The 23,037-nt window shown below is 38.8% G+C and overlaps 4 protein-coding genes across 6 annotated transcripts; 1 reads left to right on the forward strand and 3 right to left on the reverse strand.

Moving 5' to 3' along the window:
* Positions 1-324: 324 nt before the first annotated feature.
* Positions 325-5,349, reverse strand: LOC108992887 (mannose-1-phosphate guanyltransferase alpha-like). Of its 2 annotated transcripts, none has more exons than XM_018967598.2 (16): positions 5,167-5,212; positions 4,944-5,011; positions 4,756-4,853; positions 4,477-4,577; positions 4,293-4,371; positions 4,110-4,170; positions 3,927-3,973; positions 3,715-3,807; positions 3,498-3,588; positions 2,916-2,964; positions 2,501-2,617; positions 2,261-2,408; positions 1,485-1,577; positions 1,329-1,397; positions 953-995; positions 325-838 (listed from the first exon to the last, which is right to left on the reverse strand). In XM_018967598.2, the coding sequence occupies exons 2-16, from the start codon at positions 4,999-5,001 to the stop codon at positions 738-740; spliced, it is 1,248 nt and encodes a 415-aa protein (XP_018823143.1). In that variant the 5' UTR covers positions 5,002-5,011; positions 5,167-5,212; the 3' UTR covers positions 325-737. The 2 variants fall into 2 exon arrangements, with proteins under 2 accessions (XP_018823143.1, XP_018823141.1); XM_018967596.2 differs by having other exon boundaries at positions 326-838; positions 4,944-5,017; positions 5,167-5,349.
* An 850-nt stretch (positions 5,350-6,199) lies between these two features.
* LOC108992862 (zinc transporter 5) lies at positions 6,200-9,588 on the reverse strand. Its single transcript, XM_018967560.2, has one exon. The coding sequence runs from the start codon at positions 9,506-9,508 to the stop codon at positions 6,695-6,697; it is 2,814 nt and encodes a 937-aa protein (XP_018823105.2). The 5' UTR covers positions 9,509-9,588; the 3' UTR covers positions 6,200-6,694.
* Positions 9,589-11,997: 2,409 nt separating this feature from the next.
* LOC109008827 (protein NRT1/ PTR FAMILY 5.9-like) lies at positions 11,998-16,396 on the forward strand. Of its 2 annotated transcripts, none has more exons than XM_035694549.1 (5): positions 11,998-12,013; positions 12,698-12,823; positions 13,025-13,242; positions 14,845-15,383; positions 15,496-16,396. In XM_035694549.1, the coding sequence occupies exons 2-5, from the start codon at positions 12,766-12,768 to the stop codon at positions 16,337-16,339; spliced, it is 1,659 nt and encodes a 552-aa protein (XP_035550442.1). In that variant the 5' UTR covers positions 11,998-12,013; positions 12,698-12,765; the 3' UTR covers positions 16,340-16,396. The 2 variants fall into 2 exon arrangements, with proteins under 2 accessions (XP_035550442.1, XP_035550441.1); XM_035694548.1 differs by lacking the exon at positions 11,998-12,013 and adding an exon at positions 12,441-12,596.
* A 1,921-nt stretch (positions 16,397-18,317) lies between these two features.
* LOC108992890 lies at positions 18,318-19,799 on the reverse strand. Its single transcript, XM_018967605.2, has one exon. It carries the CDS (start codon positions 19,632-19,634, stop codon positions 18,633-18,635), a length of 1,002 nt encoding a protein of 333 aa, XP_018823150.1. The 5' UTR covers positions 19,635-19,799; the 3' UTR covers positions 18,318-18,632.
* Positions 19,800-23,037: the final 3,238 nt, after the last annotated feature.

Below are 23,037 nucleotides of genomic sequence, written 5' to 3' on the forward strand. Positions count from 1 at the left end.
ATTCTGAAAAAAAAAAAAAATACAGTGGTCATCTGTTTCTTGAAAAAAAAACTGCTAATTTATTCAACAGTGTGGATGATTTAAAAATTATTAAGGTCTTGATCCGCGTTTGTTTTCATAACTTCTCTCGTTTCATTTTATCTAATAATTATAATTTTTAAAAATTTTTAAAATAAACAATTCATTTTTTTTAAAATCTTAAAATAAAAATAATATTAAAAAAATATATTTTAATAATATTTTATTTAATTTTTAATTTTAATCTCAATTCATCTGCGAAAATAAACGAGTAAAATTTCATTCATTTCTGCTACTTTCCTAAAACTTTATGATCTTCTGTTGTATTGCTTTGATTGAGACAGTTACATCATCATCAACAATGCCAAGCATTCTTGTGAGGAAATAAATTAAAGGAGAAATACTGAGATAAGCCAGATGGATTGGGTTGGTTCAACTAACATATACAATGGACGAATTTACAGTTGCCATCAAGTAGATTTGGATATCATTTAGCAGCAGGCATGTAAACTGAAAACACGAATGTTCAGTCAAGAGTTTCCAGATTTCAGAAATCAAATCTGCAAAAAAACCAGAAATCTCTTTCATTCTAAGTTGATAAAAAATTTATGCTGATATGACAATTAAAATGGCAAACAAAAATGTTGCCTAGCTGTTCCTCGCTGCAACAACGGAAGTGGGGAAAAAACAGGAGGCATTGCGGGATCTGTCTCTTCAAATCACAAAATTATCTCATCCTGTACACTAATATTAAGAGTCTTATTTGGTAGAACAATGCTGTTTATCACAGCAGCTTCATCTTCCACAATGACTGCTTCTCCTGCATACAGTTAAACGACACTCATTATAGGTTCAAGTGCACTGGAACTAATGCCTTTGAACATCAACAGTATTGAATTGTATGATATAAATCCGAGAAGGTGAGGATGCAGACCTAGGATCGTAATTCCAAGCTTTGCGTTGTAGTCTCCATCTGCCTGAACAAATCAAATGGCAATGTGGTCTTGTCAAAATTTTGAAGGGATGAAATGTTTGTCCTTGTGCATAAGTGCGGGACAATTGCCCGGTTCTTAAGAGCATGAAAACTTAACTATAATTCTTTTAATCAGTCTTCAAATGTACCTAGTGTAAACTATGACTGAAAGATCAAAATGAAGCTTCATTTATTCAACTGTATTTTTCGAAGAAAATAAACGTTCCTCCTATAAATTGAAAGGTTTAATTGTCTACAATTAACATCAAGGGCCTCCTGGAATGATCTCAGGGGAAAGTTATAATCAGAACATGAAGAAACACATCACTGGACTTGCCTGGACACGTGACCATTTCCCAATAGATGACTTCCACCCAACAATAGAATGGATGATGACTGCATTTTCCTGTCAAGAGAACATCGTCAGCTTTAGACAACACAACAGCTTATCATGAATTTATTTCCTTGTCTTATTATGTATCCACTTCTTTACCTTAATTTCAACGTCATCCAAGATGATGCAACTTATAAGCCTTACGCCTGCACCTACACGAACATTTGCTGAAATAGACACATTGGGGCCAATCTGTTCAAATGAGCAACAGAAAAAAATTGAGAGAGAGGGTAAGATGAAAGCTAGCAAATTCAAGGCAGTCAAAACTGGAGATTCTTGGGTTGCAGCCTTTTACAATATTGGCTTCTTAAAGAAGTTGGATGCTTGGGTTCACATGCAAGTGCTCCTTGTCTAAAAGGCCAAGACAGACAGAATACTCAGCGATCATTTTACTTTAGAGAACACACCTAATGTTTTGTACAATGAATTAAGAACATTCTGTGTATTTTTCCTATAAACTTTACTTTCACTATGTGTAATATAATAATGGTAGAAGGGATGCCATATTTCTTTGGATTCCTCCGTGACCTCCTATTACTTTAAAGACTGATGTGTCCAGAGAAATGAAATATAAAACATAATACTTTATTTGATACTCCCTCTCTTTTCATCCAAATTAACATTTTCCTGGTTTTCCCTGACAATAAAGGTTATTGTTGAACTAATCAACTACTGAAGTCGACTTATTTCTAGCTTTCACATTTGAGTCCACAGTACCTAACCATGTTATATGAAAGGATCTTAGGTCTCTCATAGTTAAAATTCTAGTCAACGACATTTTTTTTTATAGGTAGAATCTCGTCAACGACATTATTATTAACATTTCCAAATAAAAGGATCATAGGATACTGCTTTCGGAGAAGATAGGTCACTACCTTTGCAGTTGGGTGAACTTTTGCAGATGGATGAACATAAACATCACCGATAACTGTAGCACTTTTAGTGCCATCCCCACTAGCCAAAAGATGGGGGGAGGCTGATCGGAATTGGGCAAGATACAGAGCAGAACATTTTAAAGACATTCTGCAATGTCAAAGACAGATTTAGATGGGGGAAAGGTAGTCCAAAGTTAGACATGATGGGACAAATCAAAATGTTGGGCTCAGTTATTCTACCCTGGAGTTTTTATCTGTTCCCAGAAATCCATAGTCTCATATGTATACAATTGCTTCTTTCCAGCAAGAGGTGACAAAATATCTTGATCCAGTCTCACAAAATCCATAGGAAAGGTTCTGTTAAGAGATAAAAATCAGCAATGAGAACAGAAAGGAACTGCGGCCTTAAAAAATCAACAGATGAACAAAGAAACACTAATAAATGCATTATAAAACAGTAAGTTTTTCATTAATGTGCCATATCCCCTTCATGCCTCAAGCAAATCCACATAATCATAAATTCCACGTATATGACTTGTATCTACTGTTGCAATGCCTCTAATGCATTGTGCTTGTTGTAATACAACTAAAATTTGCATTGCATAACAATTCAGAATTCCATTTTTCAATATTGGAAGTAGTAGTAAAATTAAACCTTGTCACAGACTGGAGGGATTCAAAGCTGGACACGCGACGTAGATTAGCTGCAATTAATGTAAAATTAGTCAAGTGCAAACAGGATGGAGAAACTGCTTTGTATATCCCACACCAAAAGAAACAATTTGGACATGTGAAAACTTAATGACTACAACAAGCAGATTCTCCACTTATTAGGTACATGAAATGAACTCTAAATCATACCTTAAATATCATTCCACCAATCCAATAAATACAAGTATTCAATTTCAGTATAGCTAGTGTTTTAGATTATCAAGTTATACTTTCCACAAGGACTCGAGTACTTAAAAAGACCGTTCAAAACCCAAATTTCATCACCAAGTTAATCTCATGCTTCTTATCATATGATAAAATGTATAGCTGTTACTAATGATATCTGTTGACTTACTCTAAACATTGTAACGCACACAATTGGCCAAAAGAATCAACAATTTTCTTCTTAACTTAATATGCATATTTGAGGCTTTAAAAGGGAACATTGTGCAACACCATTTCGCCATTGGTAATGATTTGGCATTGTGACTTTAGATAACTTGGGTTTGAAAAAATAAATACCAACCTCGGTCTTCCCTGTGAGTGGACACACCTTCAATGGCAGTAAAAATGTCGGGGGTAAATACATAGACACCACAGTTTATCAAATCACTTACCTACATGTCATGAAAATAGTTAACCATAAGTAAACATGGCCAGAAGTGATGAATCACAAGTAAGCCAGTAGGGCTATCAAGCAACAAATTAATTCACAAAATACAAAATGTGCACACTCTACATACGAAGGTCTCAGGTTTCTCGGTGTAGTGCAACAACTCTTTGGTGATTGGATCAGCAACCAACTCACCAAACTGGCTTGCTGATTCAGCAGAAACCTGCATGTGAAGGCAGAAAATAAGAAACCAGATGTAGAGCATTTTCGATTTGAGAGTGATGTAGAGCATTCCAATTGGAGAGTGATCTACATAATAATGCTGCAGTGCTATGTACCAACCTTGATGACTAACATTGTTCCCATTCCGCCATATCTTCTATGAGCCTCTAATGGAAAGAAGAATTGCAAAAATTACGTTCTATACATCTTAGGCATGATTCAACAAATAATAACGTGATTTTTGGGAAACACAACTGTAAACGTAAGCCATTAAACATGTATCGCACAAAGTGTGACACTCACCAAGCATGTCAGGCAGTGGAAAATTGCAGCAAACATCACAATTCAGCAGAAAGATATGCGACTGCGCAAAAGTAGATTTGTGTAATAAGAATTTATAAGCAAATAGTTGGTGCACAATTTAGGATTAATAGTAGGACCCAACAACGGATGGCAAAGAAGGGAAAGAAAGAGCATGGCTTAAACCGGGCAGTCTTCCATGATCATATTTCTGAAGTAGTAAAGGCCACCAGCTGAACCGTGTGGTTTGTCCTCTTTCAAGTACCTAGATTCAACACGATCAACAAGAAACCAATTTAAGATCAAAATTCCAAGACTGTCAGAGCTTTATACCTGCTACACCATCATGAAAAATCAAAGCACAGTTCACCTCACTGGAACTTTCAGCTCATTGGATATCGAAGACACATATAGCGCAAATTCCCGCTCCTCGTAAAATCCAATCAAGAAAATTTGGGCCAGATTGGGTATCTACAACACAGAGATGAACAACCCTCACAATCAACTCAATAAACTATAATTGCAAATTCTTTTAGGAATTCCACTTGGCTTTTTTTCAATTATTTGAGAGGAACATTTTTCAAATTGGTAAAATCCAAATGGCAGGTGAACCAAACAAAAGGAAATGGGAAATTCTAGAAAAGCTAACCCTTTTACAAGCTGAAATGGGATGGTGAACCATTGCCTGCCCAGCCAAAGGGAATAGGGGCTTCGGGGTATTGAACGAAAGAGGCCTAAATCTAGTCCCTGGAAGAAAAATAACACAGGAAGGAAAATTTGAAAAATGCTTAAAAATAGAAGAAAAAGAAAGTCTCCAGGTGAAGCAGAGTTTAATACCTTTGGTGGGGCCACCAACCATGATCACGGCGACAACCTTCTCCTCCGAGATTTCCATGTTGATGACCCTAGATCTTAAGCTCCAATTAGTCAGCTTCTCATACGAAAGTATCAAATTATTTCGAAAGATGTTTTTTTTTTCTTTAAACCAAAAAAAAAAAAAAGTGTTTTCTGTGATGCAGGGAACAAAGAAAGTGATTTTGGTGATGCAGAAAACAAATACCAGACTGTTAACGGAGCTTGAGATAAAGCTTCTTTCTTTTTCTTCTTCCTCTTCTCTTCTTTGGTCTTTGAAAACTGAATTCAGTGCGGGCGTTCAAACTTCAAAGAGAGAGACGTTAACAGCCTGTGTGGGTTTCCGTTTCTCAGCGAATGAAAACGCTAAAAACGAACAAGAAGAACGACATTGAAGCATCGTGTCGTTGGATTTTATTATGCTACATTCGGCTGTACCTTAGAGGAAAAAAGCTTTGATTACGTGGTCTCAAGTCCATAGTTGGCAGATGAGGCACCGAGAAGCTGCGGATGATACCATTGGTATTTCAACGTCGTATTTCAAATGCGAGTTTAATAAATCATTGAATCCGAGTTTTGGTATTCTTTTATTAATGCTGCGATTATATGAATTCTGAAAATTAGCGTTGCTTCTATACCACTTAATGTAGGAATTTTTTAATAATTATAAAAAGCAAAATATAAATATTTTTTCATACTTTCTGATATGGTGGCAGATTTTTAGATATTTTTAGATAGCGTAATACTAAGTATAAACTTTAAATAGACAAATCTCGCACCCCTCTTTGTAAAAAAATAAATTCCGTTAAAAAGTAAATTTTTTTTATACATTTCATAGTGATGTCAATATTTTTACGAAAATACTACAGAATTTGTATATATAAGATTTGTATAAAACATTACACTTTTACATTGCGTTAGTATTTAATAAAAAAAAAACTTGAAAAATAATTTTTCCACAGTAAAACAAGTTGGGGCGAAAGAGGACGGCTGGACATCCTAAAATGTGGACTTTAGACGTACACATTGGCAAAGGCACACTCATATAAGGTTGGTAACCCTCTATAATCCATCCACCTTCACCACAGTCCTCTCCTGGTCCATTAACTTTCCAATTCACATTGGAGATTGATATTGTGACCTTGTTATTCAATATAGTGAGAACCGTGTACTGTGTAGAATCAAAATTGTTCCAACTATGTAGTTTCACCCAGCTTAGATGCGATTTCCAGAGCAACCAATGACATGAAAATAAGTGTGCCACAAATACAACATGAATAGAACTTTAAGATCCAAATGATGATGATCCATGGACCTGAACCACAAAACTATGCCCACGCCAGCAAATAGTCACAACTATGTAGTAATGCAGCATCCTTTGCTTGGTTCTTTACATGAGTGCAACATTGCATATGACCAAAATAATCCTATAGCAAGTAACTTTGTCTCTGTTAGAATGTTAACCATTTTCTTTTTAAAATACGTATATGGAACTCGTGAGCCTTCCTGAGTTGATGGGAAAAAGCACACCGATCTTGCAAGTAGCTATCACACACTGGCTAGTATCTACAAAGCACGGCCACGTTGATATTGTCAACACAAGGGGAAGAACAGAAGATCCACACTTTCTCTAGACTCCAACAGCATCTTTAAGGGGATGAAAATTGATGATGTGGTCACTACTCACTGAAAGACCTCTCAAACGACAATGAAATTAACAGAAGTTACTACAACATTTACCTAACACATTCCACCTGTAATGTCAAATCTTTGATTCCAGCTTCATGTAATATCCGTGACACCTGTGCCTTTGTAGAAGCCTTATCAGTTTCGGCCGAGATATGAAGATTTAGGGTCCCTACAACATCTGTGTTCGTAAAGCTCCAAACATGCAAATTCTGGATTCCACACACTCCCTTTATCTTCATAACACCGTTTAGAGCTTCTTTTAAATCTTGCTCATGCATCCTTGGAACTCTTTGGAGCAAAATTTCTGCAGAGTTTCTGAGTAATGGGATAACTGAAGATACAATCAAGACTGAAATAAATATTGAGCAGCCAGGATCGGCAACAAGCCATCCCTTGTACTTAATTAAAAGCGTTGATATAACAACTCCAACACTTCCCAAAGTGTCTGCCAGAACATGCAAAAATATTCCTTCCATGTTGTGGTCAATATGCTGATGGTGGTGTTTTTGTGGTTTTTCTCCACCAGATGGAAGTTTTCTTGGCTGGGAATCATGATTTCCCATGGAGGAGCAACTTTGAGTATCTGAACAGTGTGCGTGGATCTGGGAACCTTCTCCACGACCATGAGATTCTGCCATATTTTGACCTTCGAATGTGTGATCATGCAAACTTCTTGAAGAGCCATTGAGGAAGCTTTCATGAACATGATTGTCAGTTTGATGATGATGTTGGTGGTCATGCTTCTGACTGTGGCCAAGGTGATCATGACTTCTTTGATGGACACAGTTCTCAGCTTGATGATGATGGTGGTGGTGGTGGTCATGTTGATGAACATGGTCAAGGTGATTGTGACTGCTTTCATGGACATGGTTGTCAGCTGCTTGATGATGATGGTGGTGGTCATGGTCAAGGTGATTGTGACAGTTAGTTCCCTTGCTAATGTGATCTTCTTTCCGACTGTCAGCACGGGCATCGGGATGGTGGCCGTGGTGTTCATGATGGTCACTGTGGTCAGAGCATGACTTTTCATGGCATTTGTGGGAACCAAAGCTACATTCATGATGCTTTCCATGATCCTCGTGAGCATGTCCAAGATGGTCATGAGAATGTTGTTCATGATGGTGGGAGTCGGAGTGAGGATGTGAGCATCCACCATGGGCATGATGATGTTCCTCATGAAAGAAAATTAAACCGACCACATTTACCAAAAGCCCTCCTATTGAAACAATCAAGAGACTACTAGTTGATATCTCCTGAGGGTCCAAAATCCTTTCAATTGACTCCAGAACTATTAGTGCTCCAACCAGAACTAGGAAAACAGCATTAACATATCCTGAAAGAACCTCAAATCTCCCACGACCATAATTAAATTGGTTGTTTGCAGGCAAACGAGAAATATACGAAGCATATAGCCCAATTGCAAGGGCAGCACAATCAAACAACATGTGACATGCATCAGATATCAAGCCAAGACTGTTGCTCATGAACCCGGCAACAAATTCCACAACCATATACCCCGTGTTGATCAAAAGGAAAAGTGCTATCTTCCGGGACTTCCTCTCGCTCAAAATGTGCCGTATCGGTTTCATAATTGAGGTGGTAAATGACTCTGGAGACTCCACTCCCAATTCTAGATTATTGGAAAAGATAGGATCTAATTCCCTAACAGCAACATAAAGCAACAAACCACAAAGAAGTAATCCCCAAAGCGAGAGCTCAGGAAAATAGAACAGCTCTAAGACAAGAGTACAGACAAATGTAACCAAAAACTCCCTCCGAAAATCCTTGGAACTCACCAGCTTCTCATCGCCAAAATTTTCACTCAAAAGAACCCCAAAAAGAACAGTGTTTGCCAGAGGCCAAATCATATTCCCAACGGAGACACTATTTCCCTCAGCTTCAAACACGAGCATACTAATAACGGCAGGTACAAAAAGTACAACAGTAGTGAAAAACAGGGAAATCAGCCTAACCCGTTTCCGACCTAGTTGCCTAACTGTCCCCCAATTCATCGAAATGCGCTCGTAGAAACCCAAAAATCCAGAAAGAAACGGAAGCAGCATTGGCCAAACCCTCACACAATTCTCCCTCGGAAACACTGAAACTCCCAATTTCTCAACCAAAGAAGCAGACAACGGAAAGCATTCAACCCGATCCCAACTAATAGACAACAAAAACAATCCAGAAAACAAAGCGAAAAACCCACCAACCTTAGAGGACCGTTTCCAAATCCGGACACCGATACTCCTATCCTTCCCCTCGGCAACGAACCTGGCAGCGACATTGCCGGACAACTCAGCTAGAATCATCGCTGCTGTGCCGCAGTAGCGGAGCGCTTGGAATCGAAGAAGAAAAACCACGGCCAAAAGAATGGACTTGGCGACCAAAAGTCTCAGCTGAGATTGCGTAATCAAGGATAGTGAAAACAGGGGTTGGTTTTGAGGTTTTCGGTTAAATGAGTTTTTGAAAGAGGAAGAATTGGAGGTGAAAAAAGAGAAAGAGAGTGTGAGGAGGAAAGAGAGGAGGGAAACGAGGAAAGAGAAGGGGAAAAGAGAGAAGGAAGGAGAGGACCGAAGGAAAGGGAGGAGGGAATAGAGGGAGCGGAGAGAGAATAGGAGAAGGAAGAGGAAGGAGAGGGAGGATTCGGTAGAAGTGGAAGATCTGGAGTTGAAGGAAGAGAGGGAGGAGAGCCGGTGTTTGGACGGGGTTGAGATTGGAGTTGAGGAAGCGTAGGGGTAGGGAGGGTAGGGTCTGTTAACAGTAGTCGGCGTGGTGGGGGTGCCGAAGGTGGTTGATGTGGTGGCGCGCGGTGGGAGTGAGATGCGGTGAGGACGGTGGTGGTGGTGGTGGTGGTCGGCCATGATGGACCTTGGACTTCCGGCCCGAGAGAATTTTGGGTCGTTGAATTTCCAGAGAAGAGACGAGAGATGTACGACTACGAGAATACCCAGGATTCAGTAACGCATGAGGTCTTTGGAGTGGGAACCCAGAAACCTAATCGGATGATCTTGACCGTTGGATGTGTGACTTTGTCAAGCTTTCTGTATTGACTTTGCTTAACAGACGGACAAGACGGACAAGTCGTTGGTCCTCAATGGTACCGGAGGACAGTGGAGTGGCTTTCCGTGAAAGCCCAGAATTTAATCGTGGGTTTAAGATATGCTGGCTCGAACGAAGATATTGGGAAATTGGGCTTGAAATCTCATGAATCTGAGGAATGGGCCACAGATGCGTTATGGGCTTGAACTCTGGATCTTTGTTGTTGCAGAGGAATCCTCCTTTCTCTCAAGCAACCAGTTAAGCAACATGTAAAAGCAAACTTAAAACCAACTTCAGCCCATCCAAATAGCTCTCACACTTCTGTTAATGTAAACGTTCCCTCCCCATTAATGAGCTGAAAATGGATTTTGATCTAGCTATATATCGGTTACTTTGGAAATATAGATCGATCGGCTTTTGGCTCTTGAATGTCTTTTGGTCGATTGACCTTGGAAGACTATCTATCTATGTGTAAGATAAAAGATGTAGAACCGTATTGTATACATGTCCATTACTGAGAGTTTTTTCAAGAAGATCGATGAATATAGACAAGTACAGTGATGATTGCTATTAAATTTTTTCAAAGTTATTTGCTTTCTTTGTAGACCCATTAGTAATTAATCGAACTTAACATGGGTACGTTCTAATTAAATTTGTCGTCGATCAATGAGATCAACAGGTACTGGTACGATTTTTCATTTATCTTAATCGACATTATTACCATCATTATTGAAATACCTTGAATTGTTAAACGTGATTTAGACCAACCAAAGATTAAATATATAGTGCTCTTACTCGTCTTTTCAATAGAATGAGAGTGTAGTATATAATATTACTGTTTTAAAATTAGACAAGCTGGGCCTTCCTCATTTGAGATGTTAGTCTTTTTTCTGGTCTGGGTTGTAGTGGCGTCCAGTACATGTCCTTTAGTGGGGCTTATATCAGGAGTGGCGAACTTTTTTTTTTGGCTGGTTTTGTTCTCCAATTGTGTTTTCTTTGAGGTCAAGTGAGAGCTTTAATAAACTCCGGAGGTTTCGCTAAAATAAAAAATAAAATTACCAAGCTGGGCAGAGAAATGTTGTCCATGAAACATCAAATCAGGGAGGAAAAAAAGAAAAGAAAAGAAAAGAAAAGAAAAGGAAAGAAAAAAGCAATATGCATGTCTACGTAGTGATGACGAGTTGGGTTTTGGTGATATGATTTGGTGACTACTTGAATATATATTTTCTTGAACATATATCAACTATTCTTGGCCGCGGGCTATAGTCTTTTGAGATGTTAGTCTTTTTTCTGGTCTGGGTTGTAGTGGCGTCCAGTACATGTCCTTTAGTGGGGCTTATATCAGGAGTGGCGAACTTTTTTTTTTGGCTGGTTTTGTTCTCCAATTGTGTTTTCTTTGAGGTCAAGTGAGAGCTTTAATAAACTCCGGAGGTTTCGCTAAAATAAAAAATAAAATTACCAAGCTGGGCAGAGAAATGTTGTCCATGAAACATCAAATCAGGGAGGAAAAAAAGAAAAGAAAAGAAAAGAAAAGAAAAGGAAAGAAAAAAGCAATATGCATGTCTACGTAGTGATGACGAGTTGGGTTTTGGTGATATGATTTGGTGACTACTTGAATATATATTTTCTTGAACATATATCAACTATTCTTGGCCGCGGGCTAGTGCATGGTGGTGCTGGAATTAAAACAAAGTGATATCCACCTCACTAAACCACCGAGGCATCTAGGAAGGGGAATGATATATCTCTGCAGCAGCGGAAAAGGTTTATACTCGCTGCTTATATATATACATGCATGATTGCGCCATCTGTCCATTTTTTGCTTAGATAGCTGGGTTAATATATATCAATGAATATTAAGGCCCGATACCCGTCAGCTAGCACTAGAACAGAACATTGCAGATGATCTGTTCTTCAAAACCATGTTTATTGTGTGTCTGCATGTGGATTGTGTGTGCCTGTACGTGCGTGTCTTACTCGGCCGTCATGGTAACGCATGCATTCATCATTCTGATGATCTGTCGCAGAGCAGTAGTACTAGTACTACTTCTTCGTGTCTGGGTTTAACTTTTACTTGCTAGGCGCTAGCTGTTTCATTGCTCATGATTTATATCATGGTTTTGATAGGCGGGATAGGTTTTGAACAAAAGTAGCAAAGAGATCATCAATCATGCATGGTTATCAGGTAAAGAAATAAGAAGATAACAACATGGCAGCACAAACACTCTTGATCTCGTTGATGCTAAAAGTTTCTGCCGGATCCAATGGGGTCTGAGTTTTGTGGAGCTACATATATATATATGCTTGATCACAGTGAAAATCGCCGGGTATGATTTGCAATTAGCTAGATCCCTCTCAATTTGGTAGTAATTAATTATCAAAAAAATGATCAATCATGATGTCAGTACATGAACTCGCAACATGCATGCTATTACTTCGATCTTTTTACCTCCTTGTTGATAAACGAACCGCTTGCTTGCTACTACGAACTGTTTTTGCTGGTTATTTTATATTTGTTCTTACATGTTACTAGCCAACCTGGTACATGTGTACACATCCCACGTGTCAATGATACCACGTGGCGACTTAGTGGCACACAAGAGTGGTGCATCCCAGAATCAAAGTACCCGCGCAGCGGGTTCGGTTTACTGTTTGCATGTCGACATTATTTTTTCTCGATAACGTCGCCATGACACCATATTGTCCAAGCTAGCTGAAAGTGGGATTTAGCTTTTTTACCATTGTCGGGATCGCTTTAGCTTTGGTGAATTGTCTAGTGTCCCCCATTAAGGCTATAAAACCAAAACCTTTGAAAAACTGCTTCCAAAAGATGAGTAAATGGAAATTAGAGATTGCATTATTGTGTAGTGTCAATAATGAATGTAGAACCATCGCTTCCAGCTTGTTGAGGTGACTCAGATTTTGGGTGTGAAAACGACGTATATATGCTTATTGGAACAGATGACAAATTAGAAAGTATTAATTTGTTTGCTTCAACTTTCATTTCCCAGCTCTTCACTGGCTGCTCTTCAACCTGGGAGTATCTTTGTTCACTGGCTGCTCTATCTTTCGCATAAATATGGCCGGAGGACGACAGAGAGCGAAGAAACTTAGCAAGTCATGCATTCTCCTAATAGGTAATTATTCAATTATAATTCTCTGTATATATCAACATCTTTGTACAATTCATGATTACTTGGACACCCTTGATATCGAAATCCATTCTAGGACCAGCTAGCTTGACGATCCAGCAATATTTCCATATATAATACATAAGAATATATGTTTCTAAATTTCCTGATTGCATCGATCATGCACTAAGAATATATATATATTAGTGATATCCGGTATGGAGAGGTTTGCATTCAAAGGGGTGGCGTCTAATCTAGTGACTTATCTCACGGATGTGGTGAAGATGAGCAACTCTTCTGCGGCAAAGGCTGTCAACAGTTGGTGCGGGTTTACTTCCATGCTGCCACTGCTGGTGGCACCCCTTGCGGACTCTTACTGGGATCGCTATCCCACTATTTTGGTCTCTTCTTTCCTCTATGTTGTGGTATGCCAATATTCCTCCATTCTTCATGCAGAATACACACACACACACACACACACTCTCTTCCATGAAATCGTTCTTTGTTGTATATATCATGCATCGTCGTGATCGTCCTTATTTGGCTAAATATTACTATTAATTATTCTACTGTACGTTATTGTACGTTCGATTATTACATTGCCACGTTGAGTGCTCGATCGCATGGTTTTCTACAGCTTTCTAGGAATGTGCATGTCTTAAGTTGGCCGGGCTAAGGATCATTTATTGGATTTTACAAAGATGCTGATTAGATGAGCCATCCATTATGATAATGGAGCCTGCGTCATCCCCACCCAACTCATCATGAATTATGAAATTAATATCCTTAAAGTTAAGAGTGGTACTGGGTCAGTGTTTGGGGGGTCTATATATATATAGAAAGCTAGAACTGATTTATATATTGTGTTAAAACTACGTACCCAATTACAATATTGATTAATACTCATGATTAGTTCCTCATGGCCATGTTCTGTTAAATTACCTTGATTGAAATAAATGTGCAAGCATGCTAAGAATTAATTATCACCTAATTAGGGTTTTGTTTTTTCCTTTTTGTTATTTTTGGCCGGGCTAACCATATAATTAATTATTTTTGCTGTGAATATGAGGAAATTATTGGAATATTATGACTGATTTTGATAGTAGAAAAGTTGTTATAATAAGTAATGCTAGATATAATTTTAAGGTATACAAGTCTCCCGCACACTCATTTTAAAAAATAGTGAAACTTGCCATTAAAAAGTGAATTTTATCATGTAAATTTAGAATTTATTTTTTTTTCAAAAAAAATGCGTAAAACCGTTTCCACATCTTAAAAGATTATAAATTATTTTCATGTTACACTTGCGAGCGACAATATGAGAGCAAGAGGGAAATATATAAGATGGCTGCCCATAACTTGACTTTGATTAGAAATCTAATAGAAAAGATTTTGATAAAGATACACCCGGGTTGAAGAGCAGGGTATCCATAAGATTGCTAATATAGTTAGCAATCTGCACGACAAATCAGAGGGTTCTCTTCAAGCCGACAATCTTTTCTATTAGCTTAACTTGATTTTGATTGGAAATCTAATGGCAAAAGTGGGAAAAGATCTTGGACTTGGGGTCAAATTCTCTTAGGTGTAAATAATTTTTAGGGGTTATCACTAGGAAATTTTTTCCTTGAAATACCCGATGTACACTTGGGAAAAACTCATTACCAATGACTTGTGCACCTCGAGATTAGTCGGGATGCTATTCTTGAACACTTGATACCAACAAAGAAAAAAAAAAAAGCGTTTGTACCTAGTAGTGATGCGAGGAAACACCTGTTACCAAGTAGGGGTTGCCAGTAAAATCCATTAAGTCGTACACATGCATTTATATGCATTTGCATAACCCAGTGATCTAGCTAACATGGAGTGTAGAAAGTGGAACGTAGCCATGGCCATATATAAGAACTAAAAAACCCAGTACAACAGAAAAATGTTTCTACTTAAATTGTCTATGAGAACTTCAGTTAATTGTAGTACTACTACTGGGGAAAATTTCTAAATTTGGCTCTGCTCCTGTATTCTGGTTTCAGGGGCTTGTGGCATTGACATCGACATCATTGGCATGGGCACGGTCCCCTACAAGCAAAAGTACAAGGTCCTATTCATTTCTCTTTTGGTCTCTATACTTGATTTCAATAGGCCAAGGTGGATATAACCCATCTTTGCAAGCATTTGGAGCAGATCAGCTTGATGATGATCATGATCAAGATCAGGAATTGCCCTGCAGTAATAAAGAAGAGTGCAAGTCGACTAATGATCAAAAGAGTTTATTCTTCCAGTGGTGGTATTTTGGCGTTTGCAGTGGAAGCCTAATGGGGGTCACATTTATGTCCTACATCCAAGATACCTTTGGTTGGGTACTGGGATTTGCCATTCCCATGATGGCAATGGTACTATCTATTGCACTTTTTTCTTGTGGAAGCCGGATGTATATGTATAAAAGGGACGGGGCTTTCTATAATCATAAGCCCTTTGAGTGCATAGCTCAGGCTTTCAAAGCAACCAAATCAATGTTTATGACTCGTGGAATCACACACTTGAGTTACAAATCTGAGAAGGTCGAGCTAGAGTAAGTTCTCTTTCTTTCTTTCTTTTTTAGTCAACTTCAAAGGAGCTTCATTTCAATCATAAGGACAATTTGTCTGTCTCTTTTTGACGACAGTTCTCTCGCTTGTTTGTAGGCTTCAAGAGAAACCTCTTTGTCGTGAAGAGTTTGACAGCATCGAGGGCTTAGAAGATCAGAAACCCAGAAATGGTGTCCATATCATGCTCGAAAATGCGAAAGTAGTGCTGCGGCTTTTACCCATATGGACACTGCTTTTAATGTTTGCAGTAATTTTTCAACAACCTGCAACTTTCTTTACTAAACAAGGTATGACAATGAAGAGGAACATTGGGAGCAGCTTCAAGATTCCCCCAGCTACGCTACAGAGTGCTATTACGTTGTCTATTATTCTCCTGATGCCTTTATATGACAAGATTTTGATCCCGATTATCCGGTTGATAACTTGTGATGAAAAGGGTATCAGTGTAATGAAAAGAATGGGGATAGGAATGTTCCTGTCGATCATAGCCATGGTTATTGCGGCAATCGTTGAAACAAAGAGGCTGGAGATCAGTAGAAAGATTGGAAATTTTGAATCACCATCAGGAACGGTGCCACTAAGCATCTTTTGGTTGCTGCCCCAATACATTCTCTTAGGCGTTTCAGACATTTTCACTGTTGTTGGGATGCAGGAGTTCTTTTACAATGAAGTTCCCGTTAGAATGAGGACCATGGGCTTTGCGCTGTACACGAGTGTTTTTGGGGTGGGGAGCTTCTTGAGTGCCCTATCGATTTCACTCGTCGAAATCTTTACCAGTTCAAAAGGGCACAGCTGGTTCTCTGACAACATGAATGAAGCTTGCCTAGACAAATTCTACTGGCTTCTAGCCTTATTAGGCGCACTGAGCTTGCTATTATACGTAGTTTTGTGTAAGTGCTACAAGAGTAGGACTGAATTGGAGAGTGAAAACTGTAAATAATCTGTGTCTCGAGTTTAACACAGTTTTTGTTAATGGAATTTCGAATCGGTTTGCATACAAAAGACTATTAACGACCCCATTCTTCCTAGCTCGCATTTGATATCAGATAGAGCAAATCTTGGTTTTTATTTCTGTTATGACACCCCTGAAGATGCTTGAGGAGCTCAAATGATGATGACTTTTTGTCACTAGATGGTGATTATGTTGCTTGAGAGAGGAGAGGAAGAATGAGGAGAGTGAATGAGAAGAGAGAACAAGCTTTAGATGCCATACATTTGATGCGGAGAATAGTGCACTCAGTATATCAATTTTGAAGGTCAACCAAGGTGTGGATTGAAAACTACACACAAGGGGAGATCTTGTATGGATGCTTGCGAGTGATTTTGATCAAAATACGACTAAAATTCATGTCTTCAAGATCTTGTCTAGGAGTCATCATTCACTAGATCGAAGTTAACCATATCATACCGTATGTGCTAAGTCAGGAAAATGTCCCGCACCCTACAAACATTGGGATTTACGAGTGACTATACCTTAAAAACCCAAAATTAGCAATTATAATTCATAAGCCTTTGGATGAAGAATGGAAAAAGGCAGCAAATGGCTGCCACCCAAAGAAAGCTTTAGAAGCCGACAAGACGTGAGGAGGAAACCCAACCCTCTTCCCTTGCTTTTAGGAAGATTCTACACTGAAACAAATGAGCGAGAGTGAAACTAACCCTTTAACTTCTATTACAGGAAACATTGATGTGGACCCTAGCCCACAAAAGACGGATAATAGCAAGCCCACACAACCAGAATTCTATTACCGTTCCAGGTAACAGGTTGCAGCTAGGGTGCGTCAAGCTAATATATGCTAGCCTAGTCTGTAGATTAATCTTATACAAGCAGTCAAGACTCCAGCACAATGTCTGGCACGCTTCGTTACAAAACCAAAGGAATTTAGAACTTGTCCAGCAAACACGCACAGCATGTCGGCAAATTCTGGTAAAAACTTAAGCAACATGAGTCTATTATACTACTGCCGTTCCCTTATCATCAAGACAGGACCCATCTTAGTCACATAAAGCCTCTTGTATAATCAATCATAAGACACATACCCAACATTCTACATATGATTCATAGGAATAGATTGAGGGTACTCTGCAGTTGCTTCTTTTCATCTCCTCTCCCTAGTTTTCTATGAGTTTTACCAAAGCAAAGCATTCATATCATTCAGCCTTGGGTGACAAGACATTGGGTAAGTGCTCCTGGAAAACTTGTAGAATCACTTGCCCAATACAAAAATAGTGTTTCTTCTGACTTTTAAATAAAGCTTTCACATAAAAAAGATCTTCAAAAAAATCACAAATATAAAAATCAACACTTTTCTTTTTCTCTCAGAATCAAACCACCATTTTTTTTTCATTCTCAGAAATGCAAGCCGCATTCGATTATTGATTTGTGATAACAAGACTTCCACGACCGAATAGAATTCTGCCTACTCTTTTACTATCTTAGGCTGCCTTTTCTAATTGCCCTTAATATTAACCAAGAGTTTTCTTTGTATTTCAAAACAATTACTTTGTGTAATTGTCAAGATGGTTAGCACCTTTAAGACAGGAATATAAATGGTGCCTTCTACCTTTCAAAATTTTTAAAGATGATTACTAGCAATTCAGCCAACCACAGTCATTGACAAGCCAACTACCACTGAACATAACTGCAACATTACCAGTAAGGATGAAAGAACAGCAGATGTTACAAAAGAAAATTGGAGAAATTTTAATTAACACAATTGTTAGGTTGTAGCGTGTCCCCATAGAAATTGAATAAGGAAGTTCCGTTTTATAGGGATTCGGAACTAGTCTAATCACCTTCGGGACCAGTTATGCTTCTTTAACATTAATATATATCAATTCACCAGCCTAACATATAACCAAATTCTCTCTTCTCAGAAATAAAGGTGATGTACTCTCAGATCCATAATACCAATTTCGTCGTTAAACACTACATAAAATAGCATAACTGAAAATCCATGGAAACTAAGCTTATTCAAAAAGAAAATTTATCTAGACTAAGCACATGAGTCACAACAAACCCTTGAATATTGAGGGTATAATGTATTACATTTCTATAAGCACCTTGAAATCCATTACTATAGAGAGCTAGAACCAAATATACAAAGACTGAAATCCAGTAGAACTGCTACCTCGATTCACTAACACAAAAGTAAACCAAAATCTCAGCACTGATCACATAGAAAATGATAAAAAATCTTGAAATATTACGTTCACCAGCTACTAGATTTACCTCATTTATGAGTGCCATAACCATTCGCACCCGATTCCACCACGCCTAACCTCTGCTGTCCCCCATTGTCCTCTTCCTTAATTTCTTCACCAACATCATCATCAGCATCCAAAGTAAATTGCGCATTCTCAAATTGCTGCATTTCTGCACTGAGAGGTTTATACTGTGTAAAATCACCAGGAGCTCCATATTTCCTCACAAAAAGCGAGTACACCCCCACAATCGACACCACAAGAAGAGCGAGATGACAATTAAATTGAAGCGTGGCAATCGCTCTTGCTCGGTGATACTCAGGGTGTCCCTTGCACCTGAGAGTGTAATTCCCTCTACTCTTTTCGTGCAAAGAGCACCCACTAGTGATCAAACTGGTGTAAAAAGAAAGACCCATTTGCACAAACCATGTACCCTGTAAAATTAACCCAACCCCACGAGCCAACTTCGGGTAGTTCGATGTCGGGGATCTCAATTCCATCACTGTGGAGAATAAACAAACAGTTATAGGTACGAGCAACAGATCGAAATACCGGTTCTCAATTCCACTCGGGTCTTTCCTCTGTAAGTAAAACAGCAAAAACTCTTCGACGAAAGCGAAAAGACCAATCAAACTAAGAATCGAACAAGGCAGAGGAATTGAATTCGTAAAATTTACCAAGAAACCCGTAATGGAATATAGCAGAAAGAGCGACGCAATGGCGAGGACTTGTAATTGGAGTGCAGAGCCGACTTTGTCACGGGAATTGAACGCGTCAACGAAGGAGACCATAGAGTTTAAAACGAATAAGAAGGAGAGGACAGAGACGGAGATGAAGGTCAAAGACGAATAAAATTGGTTCTTTTTGGTTCTCGACGATGAAGCTTGTGTTGATGTGCGAATCGAAGTTGAGGTTGAAGATGGAGGCGAATTTTGGTTTGGATTACGGGATGAATTTGAGGACGTGAGGGCTTCCCATGCACCGATCAGAATGAATCCAGCTCCTGCCATGGTGTACGTGAAGAGCGCCATTACTGAATTTCTCTGTTCTTACTCTCTCCCTGACTACGCAAGTTTACTCTATGTCGATGAGGAGATCTTGATCCCGAGGCGGAGGCTAGTCTTCTGAGATAGGATTATAGGATGTACAAAACAAAACAAAACCTTCTGAGACGGCGAGGTTGGTGCTGTAAGAACGGTCAGAGAGTAATTGCTCGTTTTCAATGGTCAAAGTGTACACGTACAAGTTATTTGCAAACAACTGGCCCCATAACGAAAAAGTGTAAATTTTTTTTAAATTTGTCGGACCTACATTTTTACAATAAGCTTGTATATTTGGATCTTTTACCTTGTCAAAATCTCTATTTGGCTATTTAGATGGTACTTTTTTTCCATTGCTATCTTTCTACTACAAACTGTACTAAACCTTATTCTAATATTTGAAAAATATTATAGACATAAAGAGATTTAATAAATGAATCTATACACTGATACGGCGCCACGTCTCTCCCTTTCCTTATTTTTTTTATTTTTTCTCCTCCTCTCCCGTGCATCTCTCATCCCCTTTCCCTCTTTGTTTTTGCCCTCCTTGTGCCTGCCATGGTAGTCAGGGACCACTTCAAGACCGACAGAAGCCGCCAACGGTCCAAATGGCACCATCTCATTCACGACAGCGCTTCTACCGTGAATCTCTCCTCCCCTCCTCCCCCTTTCCCATCGTGAGCTCCCATGTCCCCGTCAGATGGTGCCGCTTGGACTGCCAGCGGCTTCTTACGGCCCTGAGGTGGTCCATGACCACTATGGCTAGCATGGGAAGGGCGGAGGTAGAGAAGGAAAGGGGGAGGAGGGGAAGGGAGGGGAGAAGCATGGAAGAGGGGGAGAAAAAAAGAAAGAAAAACAAAAAAGGGAGGGGGGAGACGTGGCAGAGTGTGACATATCAGTGTGTGGGATCCCTTTGTGTCTGTAGCAGCCCCTAATATTTTGGATGGGTGACAGATTGGCCTTATTAGTTATTAGGATCATAAGTTATGGTTCTTCGAGTTGGAAATTATGGATATATTTCTGATCAATTGGTTTGGTTGCCCAAACCTCTCACAGTGGAGCATCTCAGAACGTGAGTGCTGGAGCACTGATACCATGTTTCCAAACAGCAATCACACAGGAAAATATTGTTGCAACTTAAGTTAATTGTCATCCCTGTACTGTCAAATAATCAAATATATATATCATGCTTTTATTTTCTAGTGCTTATTTTGTTGCTCACTAATGCATTTTCTTTCACTAAACTTTGTTTGTCTGACTCTACAAAAACAAACTAGCTCTCTCCTCCTAAGAATGCTCATCTAATTGTCTCTTCCTGATCTGTTTGTGCATTGGATGTTAATGTGAAATAAGATGTGTATAATGAATTCACTTTAAATAAGATGTGACAATTGTGATTACAGATTACGTGTAATCACACTCACACACACACACAGACGGTACAAGCATGACTATTCTTTGTTCCACTAGTACTGTAAAAACGTTCATTTATCAACACTTAAACATCAATGCGTGCGCTCAAACACATGCCAGCAAATACGAACTACATGTTCTTGAAAGTCAAGTGTAACAACCCAATCCTAAATTTAGGCTATAAAATAAGTTTTTATTTCATATAGCAATAAATATTATTATTATCATTATTATTATTATTATTCATATTTTATTGTTATTATGATAACTCTCATACTTTTAACTTCTACGTTTTCCCTCCTCTTCGCCCCGCACGTCTCCACTCCCATGTTCATGCACATATCTTTACCTCTAGGTTTTCTCTTGATTTCACATATATGTATATATATATATATATATATATATATATATATACGGCAGATCTACTGCATGAAGGAAACCTCACGCCGCAGACCGAGAACTATTTCAAGCCTCTGCCCAGCCGCACTCAACCCCTACCCAGAGTATGTCGATGCCACCATTGACCACCTTAAGGGACGGCCAACGCAGCCCTGTCTTGTACCCATCGAACAGAGCACCGTTAAGGCCACGACTCGATGACGAAACCACCGCGGTGACTCCACGTTTCCCTCCACTTCATGCACCATGCACTCTGCCTTCCACTTCATGCACAGCCACGCAAAAACCTTAGCACCAGCGCAGCTCCTTCCCTTGCAGCAACTCCACGCCACTACCAGCCACCACAGAAGACAGCAGACCATCCTCAGCGGCCAAGGCACACCGCAGTAGCCACGGACGTGGAGAAGCCTCTGCTTCTCTTCCATGGTAACGACCTCACGGACGCACCTCTGTTTTGCACTTCTGAAACAGAGCAAGTGAACCATTTGCTTCGTCGGAGTCCACCACATAAGACATCAGAGCACCACCCACGGTGCCAGAAACTGCCGGCCATCCTAGTCCCGTCGAACCCACTCATTTCCGATAGCCCACGATCGTCGTTGTTGTTCTCTATTGGTTGTTTTTCGATGTAACAGAACTCCCCAGCCTAAGCAACACCACGGTTGCACCACCGCATAGTTCATCCTTCGGCGTCGCACCACCACAGACGAGCCTCCTGTTACGCAGCCGTGACCCCGCTAGCCACCCAACCACCGTTGCACTCAGCCCTCTCTCGGTGAGCCCTGCCTTGTGCGTCTCTCTCCCACTCCCTCGAGCCTCTGTTGCTCTTCATGATTTAAAGTTATGTTTTCTCTTAGATTTTAGTTGCTGCAAGTTTTAAATGAGATTACATATGTGCCCTCTTTTAATCTAGTATCTTGGAGGATTGTTTTAAATTACATTTATAAATTTATACTTAAGAATATGATATTTATGGAGACTATTACGTTATTTTTATTTGAATTTGAGTTTAATTTTAATTAAATAAATATATTAGTCATAGACTTATTTTATAAGAAAGTGTTTAAAGAATTGAAAATATATTTTAAAGTATATTATTGAGTCTAATATTTTGTAATATTCCTTTGTTTATTTAGTAGAATTTTTTAATAAAGAAACATGTTAAGAATATTTAAATAATATTATTGTTTCTTGTTCAATTATGTTAATTATAAGAAATGAAACCTATTTTAAGAATTGAAGTTTTTATAACTTATTTTTTTAGAATTTATTATATCTCAAGTATTATACTAAGTTATATTTTGAAAGTAAGAATATGCTACCAGTATTGAAAATAGTTTAAGATATTAGTATTCACTGATTTTTGTGATAAATAGAATATTTATTTGATTATGTTCTACGATATGAATTTAATTAAGTAGTATATTAGTACTTATTATTTTCAAACAGATTTAGTGATAGTTACTATTGCGTATAGGTGTCGAGTTACGAAATGTTATTCAAGAAGAAGCACAACGATGTAAGTAATTTAATCATAAATTAGGATCATCACAGTTCAGCTTATATACAAGTATTATTCAAG

Source organism: Juglans regia, chromosome 1 (assembly GCF_001411555.2).
Source record: "Juglans regia cultivar Chandler chromosome 1, Walnut 2.0, whole genome shotgun sequence".
Lineage (NCBI taxonomy): Eukaryota > Viridiplantae > Streptophyta > Magnoliopsida > Fagales > Juglandaceae > Juglans > Juglans regia.

Bases quoted from the DNA above. Each gene is read 5' to 3' on its own strand.
- LOC108992887 (XM_018967598.2), bottom strand. From the start codon at position 5,001: ATGGAAATCTCGGAGGAGAAGGTTGTCGCCGTGATCATGGTTGGTGGC. The intron at 3,974-4,109 runs GTGAGTGTCACA...TCTTTCCATTAG, and splicing joins TCCACTGCCTGACATGCTTG to AGGCTCATAGAAGATATGGC. The intron at 3,589-3,714 runs GTATGTAGAGTG...CATGACATGTAG, and splicing joins CCGAGAAACCTGAGACCTTC to GTAAGTGATTTGATAAACTG.
- LOC108992862 (XM_018967560.2), bottom strand. From the start codon at position 9,508: ATGGCCGACCACCACCACCACCACCACCGTCCTCACCGCATCTCACTC.
- LOC109008827 (XM_035694549.1), top strand. From the start codon at position 12,766: ATGGCCGGAGGACGACAGAGAGCGAAGAAACTTAGCAAGTCATGCATT. The intron at 12,824-13,024 runs GTAATTATTCAA...TATATATATTAG, and splicing joins GTCATGCATTCTCCTAATAG to TGATATCCGGTATGGAGAGG. The intron at 13,243-14,844 runs GTATGCCAATAT...TTCTGGTTTCAG, and splicing joins CTTCTTTCCTCTATGTTGTG to GGGCTTGTGGCATTGACATC.
- LOC108992890 (XM_018967605.2), bottom strand. From the start codon at position 19,634: ATGGCGCTCTTCACGTACACCATGGCAGGAGCTGGATTCATTCTGATC.